We start from the raw sequence: 12,661 nt of genomic DNA, 5'->3' as shown, positions 1-12,661 counted from the left end.
GTAGGAACCTCTGGCTACGAGCAGGAGATAGAAATACTAAGTATTTCCATGCGAAGACGAAGCAGCGGAGAGCCAGAAACCGTATCACGCGACTGAAAGACTCGATGGGGCAGTGGGTCGAGACGGAGGAAGGAATAGAAGCGGTAGCAACTGAATATTTTCACCACCTGTTCTCTTCTTCGAACCCGGAGAACATTGATGATACACTCCGGTTTATTACCGCGGCAGTCAACTCTGATATGAACCAACAGCTTCTGAAAATTCCTAACGATGAAGAAATCCGGCAAGCAACTTTTGCGATAAACCCAGAAAAGGCTCCAGGGCCAGATGGAATGACGAGCTTGTTCTATCAAAGGTTTTGGAGTACGATAGGGCCTGATATCTGTACTATGGTACGCAACTTTTATGAGACGGGAGAGCTCGACGAAAGGCTAAATCAGACTAACATATGCTTGATCCCGAAGACAGATAGACCAGCTACCATGACAGAGTTCCGACCGATCAGCTTGTGTAATGTTGGATACAAGATTATCTCTAAAATTCTCTCGTCCAGATTAAAGAGAATTCTTCCGGAATTGATTTCCGAGACTCAATCAGCCTTTGTGGCTAAGAGACTGATAACCGATAACATACTGGTGGCGCAAGAAATGTTTCATGCTCTTCGAACCAATCCGAGCTGTAAAGAAAAATTCATAGCAGTCAAGACAGATATGAGTAAAGCTTATGATCGAGTGGAATGGAGATTCATGGAGGCCCTGCTGCTGAAGTTTGGATTCGACCATCACTGGGTAGGACTGATAATGAAGTGTATATCCTCAGTCTCCTATCAGGTTCTTATCAACGGGGAGGCAAAAGGTCATATCATGCCATCGCGGGGTTTGCGCCAAGGCGACCCGCTATCCCCTTTCCTTTTTATTCTCTGCACGGAAGTTCTTATATCACATATAAAACATGCAGAATCCTCTAAGGCGATTACGGGTATTAAAATCGCAAGAGAGAATCCCCCAATCTCCCATCTCTTATTCGCGGATGATAGTCTGTTCTTCTGTCGAGCAGATCAACCTCAATGTGAGGAACTGATGCGAATCATTGACGTCTACGGTAAAGCCTCAGGACAACAACTGAACAAATCAAAATCTTCAGTTCTGTTCGGTTCTAAGGTCGTAGCGTCCTCTAAACAAGGTCTGAAAAGATCACTTGGAATAACAAGAGAAGGAGGAATGGGGATGTATCTTGGGATGCCCGAAAAGATATGTGGCTCAAAGAATCAAGTCTTTTCATTTGTTCAAGAGAGGATGAATGGAAACATCAACAACTGGTCGGGTAAACTACTTTCACGAGGAGGGAAAGAGGTGCAAATAAAGTCCGTAGCACAAGCTACACCGACCTACGTGATGTCATGCTACCTTGTACCTCAAGGGATTTGTAAAAAACTATCCGCTGCTGTGGCGAGATTCTGGTGGAGCACAAAAGAAAATAATAGAGGCCTCCATTGGGTGGCTTGGGATAAAATATGTGTTCCAATAGATGAAGGGGGTCTTGGCTTCAGAGATTTTCGAGATTTCAACCTTGCACTGTTAGCAAAGCAGGTATGGCGACTCCTTGTGTATCCTAACTCTCTCCTAGCGCGCGTCCTCAAAGGACGGTATTACCGGCACTCGAACCCTTTGAGAACAGGGAAAGCTCATAACCCATCCTACGGCTGGCGCAGTTTGATGGCGGCTAAGCATGTGCTTGAAGGAAACCTATGCAGAACAATTGGAACGGGAGCGAGGACAAAGGTATGGGAGGACGTCTGGATCCCAGGATCTCCGGCTAGACCGGCACGCCCAGCTCAGCTGGACTATGATCCGGACCTAAGAGTGCATCACCTTATAGATTTTGAAACGAAGCAGTGGGATGAGGCCTTCATCTCTGAGGTGATAGATGCAGTAGATATTCCATTGATCCTTGACTTAAAAATAAGCAAGACAGGACGTCATGACGGCTATGTCTGGAAGCATACGTTATCGGGGAACTATACTGTGAAAACTGGATACGAAGTTGCAGTGGCACAGAGGAGAAACCAGAGTGATATCCAGGTTTCCGAACCAAGTATACGGGCTCTAAAGACGAAGGTATGGAAACTGAAGACTGCGAGGAAGATAAAGCACTTTCTCTGGCTAGCTTTATCGGGCTTTGTAGCTTCTGCAAGTAAGCTCGTAGAAAGACACTGCGGTACAGACACAACATGTCAGCGATGCGGATCAGCAGTGGAAAACATCAACCACATTCTCTTTGAATGTCCACCAGCTCTACAATGCTGGGCACTGTCTGATATCCCTTCACCTCCGGGGCTTTTCCCGTGCTCATCTTTGTTTGTGAATTTCGACTATCTTCTTCAACAAGCGTCCATAAACTCTAGCCTGTCCGAGTCCTTCTCGATGTTCCCTTGGCTAGTATGGTATATATGGAAGGCGAGAAATGATAAGTGTTTTAACGGCAAAGACATATCACCGGTCGATACACTCCAGCTAGCTACTCAGGAAGCCATAGCATGGAAAATAGCTCAGCTGGGAGAACCTCTGGAGGACTCAGATGTGACAACGATGACGCAAACAAACCAACCTACGGGAACGTCTTCGGCAGACATCTGGACCTGTCAAGTGGATGGATCCTGGTCGGCTAAAGAAGAATGGATGGGGCTAGCCTTTGTGTCATTTGCAAATGAGGAGATTATCTTAGAAGGACAGAGGTGCTGCACTCGCGCACAAGCACCACTTCACGCCGAAGCGGAGAGCCTAAGCTGGGCTATGAAAGAGGTCACGAACCGCGGATTCCATCGAGTAAGATTTGAATCTGACTGTCAGCAGCTGGTCAACATCATCCTAAAAGAGGAGGAATGGCCTTCAATGGCGAATGAAATAGAAGACATAAAAGCTACTGCTACATGCCTTCAAAAATTTGAGTTATCTTATATATCTCGTTCTTTAAACTTCCGTGCGGACTCCTTAGCTAAGGGAGGACGATCACGTGCTTTGAGATTTGAGAATGTAAACACTTTGGTTCATCAAGGGCTCGCTCATGCAGCAGGCCTAAACGAACCAGTTTGAGTTTTTAATAATATTTACTTTGATGTCAAAAAAAAAAAAAAAGATAAGTTCATAATTTCCAAGATTTTAAATTCATTTATTGGTAAGAAATACATATGTTCTTGGATTGTAGATTTATAATCCTATAATACCGATTTATAATCCTATAATACCTCTATAATTATTACTTTAATAAAACCTATATTCTTAATGGCTAAGAGACGGACTCTTTTGGTTAACATGAGAAACAAAACAAAGGAGCTGGAGGTGAAGATGGCGGAGACTAGCTTAACCAAGAAGGAGGCTATGAAAGAGAATGAATCTGAGAGTACTTGTCCTGACATGAAACTTAGAGTTCCTGTGAGCAAATCATTTTCAAGCTTCAATTTCATGACTATAATCAACCTAAGTTATACCAACCTAGAGAATGAAGGTGCTATAGCTCTAGTAAACGCTCTCGAGAACTCTGCTCCATCTCTTAAAGCTATAGAAGTGGCTGGAAACAACATAACCTATGAGGCGGCTCCAGATATCTCAGCTTGTTTGGCAGCAAAGAGGCATCTCAAAAGGTTGAACCTGTCGAATAATGACCTTAAAGATGAGGGATGTTTTGAGATTGCTTATATTATGGAACCTTTGGAGGTGAAATACGTTGATATGAGCAATAATAACCTGACCAGAGAAGGAGCATTGAGCTTGGCTCTTGTTGCTGTCAAGAAAGAAGGTTTCGAGATGTTGAACATTGATGGGAACACGATTTCATTTGAAGGCATAGAGGAAATTATGGAGATATTCAAGAATTGTCCTAAGTTGCTTGGACCGTTTGATGAGAATGACCCTTATGAAGGTGATGAAGATGATGTGGATGATGATGATGATGATCAAGAGTGGGAAAGTGAGAGTCTTCATGAAGATTTTGAAGATGAATTTGTGAGTGTGTTTTACTTTTATTAGTTTGTAATGTACTAAATAGAGATTTGGGATTATGTTATCTCAAATTCAAACGCTAAGGTATATTACATTTTAGAATGGCATAAGTTACATTTGCAAGGAGAACATCTAAACGCTTTCTAAAACACACACACAGACAGGTAGAATAAGAGACCAAACTCAACTCCGTTCTCAAGTTATCCTTCTCAGTGTGTTAAAATCCCAAAATGGTGCTTTGCGCTGTTCCACTTGTAATCTTGGTTCTGTGTAGAAGTGTATGCCCATTCAGGGACTTCTTGCTCTTGCATCAGACGTGTTCTGTAACTCTCTTACCTTCGCCTCTCCTCATCCATTCTCTCAAACATCCAAAACTCATCTTCACTACGTGCGGCAAGCCGGTTTATCTCTCTCTCATTAGGGACCTCATTCTCGAGTGAGCTTGTTCCTTTGCGCATGGGCTCTTCAAGCATCTCTCTTCTGTCTTGTGCTGTTATTATAATCACAAAGCACACATCAAGAGACTCATACCATTGCGATATTACAGAAGAAACTCTACAAATTAATACTCAAATGTATCATCACAGCTCAAACAAACGTTGCATAATAACAAAGATCACGGGGATGATACTTTGAGCCCATTAAAGCTCGAGTAAGCATTTTCCTTGCAAGTCTTCACCTCTCGTGGAAGGTAACTCTGCTATAAACAAACACAAGACACCACCAACATCAGTTCAGAAAAAATAGTTCAAAATGGTTTTCAAGTAAGGGAAACTACAACTTGTGATGTAAACTATATAACCTTCGAGCTCAGATTAGCCACTCACCAAACACGATTGACGATCCTCCTTTCTCTTCATGTCTTGTTATATTTACATAATTGCCCCTATTTCTTCTTAGTGGGCCATAATTAAGGCCTATTTATCAACTAATGGGTCATTTTATATCTGTGGCTTCACAATTTGTATCAAAATTGGGCTTGTTGTATTAGAATATTTGACATGGTCATATTTGATTGTAGACATGATTTAACTCCACAAATCTTGGTATATATGTATATGCTAGTGTTCATAAACCAAACCAAATGAAAAATTTAAAAGTTAACAACAACAGTAGTCACATTTGTATTATATTGTATCCATTGTATTTATCTCGTTTTAATCAGATCAATCATCTTGACCGTTGGGGTAGGTCACAATCATCTGGACCACACTTTAAACCAAGGTCTTGAAATTGTTAAAAGAAGCACGTGGTGACACACGTGCATTCCATTTTTGTTTGTTTCTGGACCGGTTCCTATAGAAAGAGAGGTAATAAGACAACACCGACAATACATATTAGTAAATCTCCATTATAGTTCTTAAATCGTTGTGTATTATATAATTCATATAGTAATGATTTTAATCAGTGGTCACATTTCGTGTTCGCCTCGTAGATCGTAGTTTGACAGCTGTTGGCAGATGTTGTTTTCCTTTAGATTCTTTTTCTCATCAGTTTCTTTCAATCGTTAATCACACCTTAACATATATAAGATAGTATGGTCCAAATATAATATAATACTAGATTTTGATCCACGATTTAAAAGTGCGGTTTTGTTTCCCTCTTAATTATTTTTTTTAAATTGAAAAATAATTGTGAAATGTAATATTTTCATTTATTTTTATTTTCTCTTTTTTAGTTGCCAAAAAATTATCATCCTTTTATTATTATTTTATAACGACAATTTATATTTACGAAATTGTAATTGATTTTGTGAAAGGATTCAAAGTGGTATTTATCTAATCAATAAATCTTATTATGTAATGAATTTTTTCTAAATTTATTTTATTTAAATTTTAACCGGTTAATAAACTGTATTTTAAAGTGTGAAACTCATTAGTCCACAAATCTGATTAGTTTTTCAGATTACATTATAAATATTTCAATATGTTTTGAAAGTTTAAATTTTATTGAGGAAACAGAAAAATCTAATAATCATGTGTTAATGTGGGTTTATTTTTGTTCATATAAAAAATATATTTGAAATTTGTCCGAATGGCCCAAAGTAAAAAGATTTGTGCCGAAAAAATGTGTGGTCTATGACCATTCACTTTAAAAAAAAAAACAGAAAAGGAAAGAAGCAAAAATTTATGTCTCGATGTAATATTATTTTCTAACAATCGTAAAATCGTTTCTTCTGGAAATTAGTATTAAATTATATCATAAAAACGTTTTGTAACCATCCTAAAATCGTTAATATTAATTAAAAAATAAATCAAAATATTGTAACCCAAAATCTAGTTAGCATTTTAAAAATATAATATCGGATTATAAACTACTAACAAATTTTGGAGTATACCATAGGAATCAAATTTTATCATTATTTTTTGATATTGTTTGTGTAAAAATATTACATACAAAATTTTTTTATGCATTTAGAATGTTGCTGACATTATTCACATTTTTGATACATAGGTGACAACTATTAAAAGTTAGCGAGTGCTAATCCCTAAAAAGTGAATCTGAGAAAGCCTCAGTTCAAAAAAAAATATATATATTATTATCAAATCTGGAATATAGTATAGGAATCGAGTGAAAAACATTGTTAGAGTTAGGGTTATGTATCATAGGAAGCGAATCTAAACTATTGTTAGGGTTTAGGTTAAGTATTTTAGGGTTTAGGTCATGAATTTCGGAGTTCAGATTCACCTTTTAGGGATTAGCACTCGCTAACTTTTAATAGTTGTCACCTATGTATAAAAATGTGAATAATGTCAGCAACATTCTACATGCATAAAAAATTCTTATCAAATTTCTTCAGAATATTGTTGCATTCCCATGCTCATAATAATATATCCTCACAAATTGATAGTGACATGTGTATGTATGGTATAATGCCAGTGAAATCATACCTGGTTTATAATGGTTATTGTGGTGGTTAGATTTTGACACACAAATACGGATAGAAGAAACGTGGACCTATTATACCACACTGTTAATTCTGACTGACACACAAATACAATTAGGAAAGTGGGCCTATTATATCACAATGTTGGCGAGCCAAAATCAAATTAAAATGACTTATTCTTGGGTTCACCCCATAGGTGAACCTCTAAGTTCACCAACCAATAGAATTATAGTCAAAGAAGCCTTCTCGTGGATTTCGCCTTTTTTGGGGGGGCATGAAGATCGTCCTATGTATGCTTGACTTCGGTTGCCGGTGCTATAGGTAGGAGTACATTATGGCAGGATCAGTCACCCGGGCAAACCAATCCCCCTCCAAGAGGAATTGTGCTATCCCCCCCCCCCCTGATCCCTATAGAGCAAAAGAGCTGCCTGGTGATCCCTAGGTTGCAGCACGTCCGGTCGTTATCTCCTCGCCCCGTTGCCGCCGTTTCTAGGACCGACCGACGCCTCACCTGCACTGGTACCTACGTAGTGTCGGTCGCACATTCAACATAGCGTTCGGACTCATGTGCCTTCCAGAACCAGGGGTCTTTGAGCCTGCTGCGTACGATTAGCCAGCCGCAAAAAAAAATAGTAGTAATTACAAAAAAAAAATATTTTTAACGTCGTCAGCAAGACATTAAATCCTAAATCCTAATCCCTAAACCCTAAATCATAAACCCTAAACCCTGGGTAAATTCTAAACTCTAGGATAAATCTTAAACTCTAAATCAAAATCACTAAACACTAAAACACTCAAGGGTTTACGGTTTAGGATTTAGGGTTTAGAGTTTTAGGGTTTGTTTTTATTTAGAGTTTAGGATTTATCCAAGCGTTTAGGGTTTACCCAAGGGTTTAGAATTTACCCAAGGGTTTAGGTTTACCCAAAGGTTTAGGGTTTAGGATTTAGGGTTTAGAGATTAGGATTTAGGGTTTAGGATTTAGGGTTTAGTGTTTTGCTGACGACGTTAAAAAGATTTTTTTTTTTTCTGTAACTGCTATTTGTTTTTTTATTTTTTTATTTTTTTATTTTAAAAATATAATATAACTTGAATATATTTTGTTTCTTTTTTTAAAAAATATCAATTTGAAACAATGAAATTTTATTGGCTGGTGACCCTATGGGTGAACCCAAGAATAACTCAATTAAAATGGAGAACTATAGAAGTAAAGCGTTAGGAATTAAATTTACCGCAACACCCTTAATGAAGGAGACGATTCCTTTGAAAAATTAGTGGCATAAGGAGTAAATAACAAGGTATTTTAGGGGTTAAAATTAGATAGGATACTATTTTAATAGTATAGATGGTCAATCACATGATTAATCTTTTAAAAGCACAGCTGTTGATATCCACTAATGAGAAATCCACGTTGTCTTGTAAATGTTTCACTTTTTTTTTGGTTACAATGTTGTCTTATAATTAACTTTAAATTGGATGATTTGTTCTAGTAATGGAATAGATCGATGTAAGTGTCCATGACTGTTTTTGTTCCGTTGAATCAGTATTCTTATCCAACCTAGTCATACTTATGTGAAAGTTATAGTTTGCTTGGACGATATGTGAGTGACACAATAGTTATGGATGAGAAGGATATTTTCATGTGGATGTCATGCTTTCAACAAAAGCTAAGGAGACAAACAATAACTCTAATACCTAACATTCTATATACATATTCTTTGTCTACCTAAATATATAGATATGTGAAATTTGTTAACCAATAGTTCATACACATGTGTAAGCATTGCTTATATATAAGCTCGATTTAAAATTTAATTCTTGGTCACAATTTAAAAGTTTTAAGGAGTGGCTCATAAAGGCTCCACTAAGATAGTCAAAAGATGGTATTTTGCTTATGCAAATCATTTTTAGCCATGAGATGTACACTTTCGTTTCGAATCATGTGATTCGATATAGCGTTTCTACTAGTTTTGGATAGTTAAATTTGTTCCGTTACAAAATTTTGTTTTTCTTGGCAAATTATTTTCGAATAAATACGAATCAAGAATCATATTATCCTAAAGAATTTGCATCTTTGTAAATCGCTTTCAAATATGCCAACACATCAAGATTAAAGATGTACGTACAGTCTCGTTTCACATTATGACACCACACGATTACTGGTTTGGTTACATGCATCAAAACGTAAGGCTTAAGTTTCTGTCTCCACTAATTTTGAAGTGGTATGACGTATTCGTTGCCTTTAGATCCTCCATTAGTTGAAAGAAATAACTAATATTGATGGATAACGATTCGAGTTTCACTCTGTATTTAATTTTTTTTTTTATGTTTGTGCGTGTGTGCATCATGGGGCTTGTGTGACATGACAAGTCAAATTATTTTCATATATAAAATTCTCATACTTTAATTTGCTTATGTCGCCTGTCGGTATTCACTTAATAATTGTAAAACTCAATTAATATAATTAAAAGCATCTTTAAGTAATAGGACACAAATTTAATAAGGTAAAGCATGATCATTTGGTGCGGCCAAGGGTTGCTATGCTACTTTCTAATTCATTTCAATGCGTTGGTTCGAGACTTAGGACCACATGTGCTGATCAAAGACTCAATATATGTAGATTGATATTTGTCGACAGATTACGTCTGCAGGTCAGCTCCTTTTCCCATCTTTTCTTGATTAAATTATGTCATAACTTTTTTACGTACTCTCATGCTTACGTTATAGAATCATCTATTTATTTATTTTTAAATCACGGTATTTATTCCAATAGTGTATCATTCTAAATGGTAAATGATTTCACTATACCTCCTTCAGGAGAAGAGTTTTAATGTAAATTTTCGGACTCAACAATGACATATTTTAAGGGTAGTCACAATATATTTTGAGTATTTTATGACTGTGTAGAATAAAAAAATATTATGATATGAATGATAAGTTCTTCATGCGATTAAACAACGAGGAAACTCATATATATCAACAATTTTTGTCAAAATAAAAATTCATATATATCACACTTTTGTTGTTCACATCAACTAACTTTTTTTTTTTTTTTAAAGAATTTTAAATTTATTCATCTCAAAAAAAACTTTTGTACAGAGAACTGCTATGTTTCTTTAATAAACAGAAAACCAAACTTTACTCCTATACTTATTCACTTCCAAACCAAACCTTCATTGCATTTTCATACTTAGCTCTATTCTTTTTCCTAAGGGAAGTTACTCTGTTTCTCACCAGCTTATCCATTCTAGCAATAAGGCAAGTAGCTGGCTGCTCTGGTTCCCCAACTCTTCTGACGTTTCTCTCCATCCATAATGCATGTATTACCGCTTGAAAACAGTATCTCAACAGAAAAGTCGAATGTCTCTCTTGCATTTCATTCACCACTACTTACAACACTCGATCCCATTGATAAATGCAACCATTACCCGCCAGTTTTCCAATAGTCCTACTCCACACTTCTTTTGAGTAACTGCATTCAAAAAACAAGTGATCTCTCGTTTCCTGCTCCTGCTTACAAAGCCAACAAGTAGAGATAACTAATGGGTTCCATCTGAGAATCCTGTCTCCCGTCGCTAGCCTATTACGAACAGCGAGCCAAGAAAGAAAGGCGAACCTCGGAGTGGCCTCTGGATACCAAATGCCTCTGCTCCACTACACTTTAGATGAACGAGATCTAATGAGATTCCAAGTTTGAGAGGTGACAAACCCCGACTTGAAATCCCCATTTTCCCTCTTCCATAGACACACATCCTCCATCATATTCATACCACTACTTTTCAACTTCAATACTTCTTGCTCAATCTGACGAAATACAGGAACTCTATGCATTCTGCTCCTATACATCTGAATTGCTCTCTCCACTGTAGTGTGCAGCGAAATACCCAAAGCTAAGCATTCACCTTCTCCTGTTAAATCAATTAGTTTTCCCAAAGGAGACCAATTATCTAACCAAAAAGAAGTTTTAGCACCACTATTTATCTCCACTTTAACAAACTGATAAGCCAATGGTCTCAGCTTTAACAGTTTCTTCCACATCCAAGATCCCAAAGAACTGATCTCCTTTATACTCCAAAAAGAACCCTTTCTTATAAGATATCTCCAAATCCACTGCACCCATAGAGAGCTTCTTGCTGACAACAACCGCCAAATGAGTTTTAAACAAGAAACATTATTTGCTTCATTTAAGTTTCTCAGACCTAGTCCCCCTTCATCTTTTGGTTTGCACACATCAATCCAAGCAATCTTCGCTTTATGCGTAGACAAAACTGGACCAGACCAGAGGAAAGCCGCACACATGCTATTGTTCTCTTGAATACATTTGTTAGGAAGATGGTAAGCAGACATCCAGAAGTTTATAATACTGTATAAAACTGATCCAATAAGCTGGAGCCTTCCTGCAAATGAGAGATGCCTTGCCATCCAAGTAGAAATACGAGTTCTTAACCGAGATAGAAGCGGGCTATAGTCCTGAACATTCACCTTCTTAGTTAATAAAGGTAGTCCCAGATATCTTACCGCTAAGAAGCCAGCTTCAAAAGGGAACTGCTCGAGTATAGCTACACTATCTTCATCTTTAACTGCCGCTAAATAAATCGTAGACTTCTCTAGACTTATGTTGAGTCCCGACATTCTAGCAAATTTCTCGAACACTACCAGGATACCTTCAACAGAGTTCTTCCTCCCATCAGAAAAAACAAGTACATCATCTGCGAAACAGATATGCGTCAAACACATCTCCTTGCAGTACGGATGATACCCAATTCTCTTGTCTAGCGCAGCTCTGTCTAGAACTTTTGAGAGGACTTGCATACATATCACAAAGAGATATGGTGGAAGGGCACAACCTTGACGAAGCCCCCTCTTACTGTTAAAATACCCAGCAAGCTCTCCATTGATCTGAATAGAAAATGACGCCAGCTCAATGCATTTCTTGATCCAAATAATAAATTTCTCCGGGAAGTTCAAGGCAGCCAGCACCGTTAGCAAAAAAGACCACTGAACTGAGTCAAAAGCTTTTGAAATGTCTATCTTGATCGCACATCTTTCTGAGACTGAATCTTTATGATAACTCTTCACCAACTCAGAAGCAAGTAGAACATTTTCCATTAGCAATCTATCTTTGACGAAAGCTGATTGATTCAAAGATATAAACAGGGGAAGCAATCTCTTCATACGATTAGCTAGAAGCTTCGAGATTACCTTGTAGATCACATTACAGCATGATAATTTTGTTACTCACACGTGAAAGCAAGGATATTTATTAACAATGTTCCTCGAATAATAAGAAAGATATATATATATATATATATATATGTGTGTTTTCATTGGTGGCATTCTTCTTGTATCTCATCGCTCCTTCTCCGCCAATCTCCAGTTCCGTTGATTCTTCGTCGGGTATGATTTTTATTCCCCCTCTTTGATCATATCATCAACGTTGGTTTAGCTTATTCCTCGTGATTCGTCGTCTTTAGAATTTGCTTTCAAATCCAAATCGCAAATGCCATTTGAGATTATATAATTAGATCGTCGTCGCACTGCACGATGTGAGTTTGATTTTCCGGAAAGCTGCGTCGTCGGAATCGCGTTTGAGTTAGCTTTGATGGATTCGATTCTGGAATCGCTTGAGTTAGCTTTTGTTATGTTCCAATCATACATCCTATTGATCTGATTTTGCGAGTAACGAAAGCTTTTTATATGTTGAGTGATTCGGAGCTGATCTCTCTTTAACTTTCTGTTGACGTAGGGGCGAAGAGAGAGAGAGAGAGAGAGAGAGAG

At 37.6% G+C, this 12,661-nt stretch overlaps 1 protein-coding gene across 1 annotated transcript; it reads left to right on the top strand.

Annotated features, from left to right (window-relative positions):
• Positions 1-3,325: 3,325 nt before the first annotated feature.
• On the top strand, positions 3,326-4,487 carry LOC106294107 (RAN GTPase-activating protein 2). The gene has a single exon (XM_013729716.1). It carries the CDS (start codon positions 3,345-3,347, stop codon positions 4,023-4,025), a length of 681 nt encoding a protein of 226 aa, XP_013585170.1. The 5' UTR covers positions 3,326-3,344; the 3' UTR covers positions 4,026-4,487.
• Positions 4,488-12,661: the final 8,174 nt, after the last annotated feature.

Source organism: Brassica oleracea, chromosome C5 (genome assembly GCF_000695525.1).
Source record: "Brassica oleracea var. oleracea cultivar TO1000 chromosome C5, BOL, whole genome shotgun sequence".
In the NCBI taxonomy this organism is placed as follows: Eukaryota; Viridiplantae; Streptophyta; class Magnoliopsida; order Brassicales; family Brassicaceae; genus Brassica; species Brassica oleracea.
This window is presented reverse-complemented; position numbering and strand designations above follow the sequence as displayed.

Excerpts from the sequence above, each read along its gene's own strand:
- LOC106294107 (XM_013729716.1), top strand. The coding sequence starts at position 3,345 with ATGGCGGAGACTAGCTTAACCAAGAAGGAGGCTATGAAAGAGAATGAA.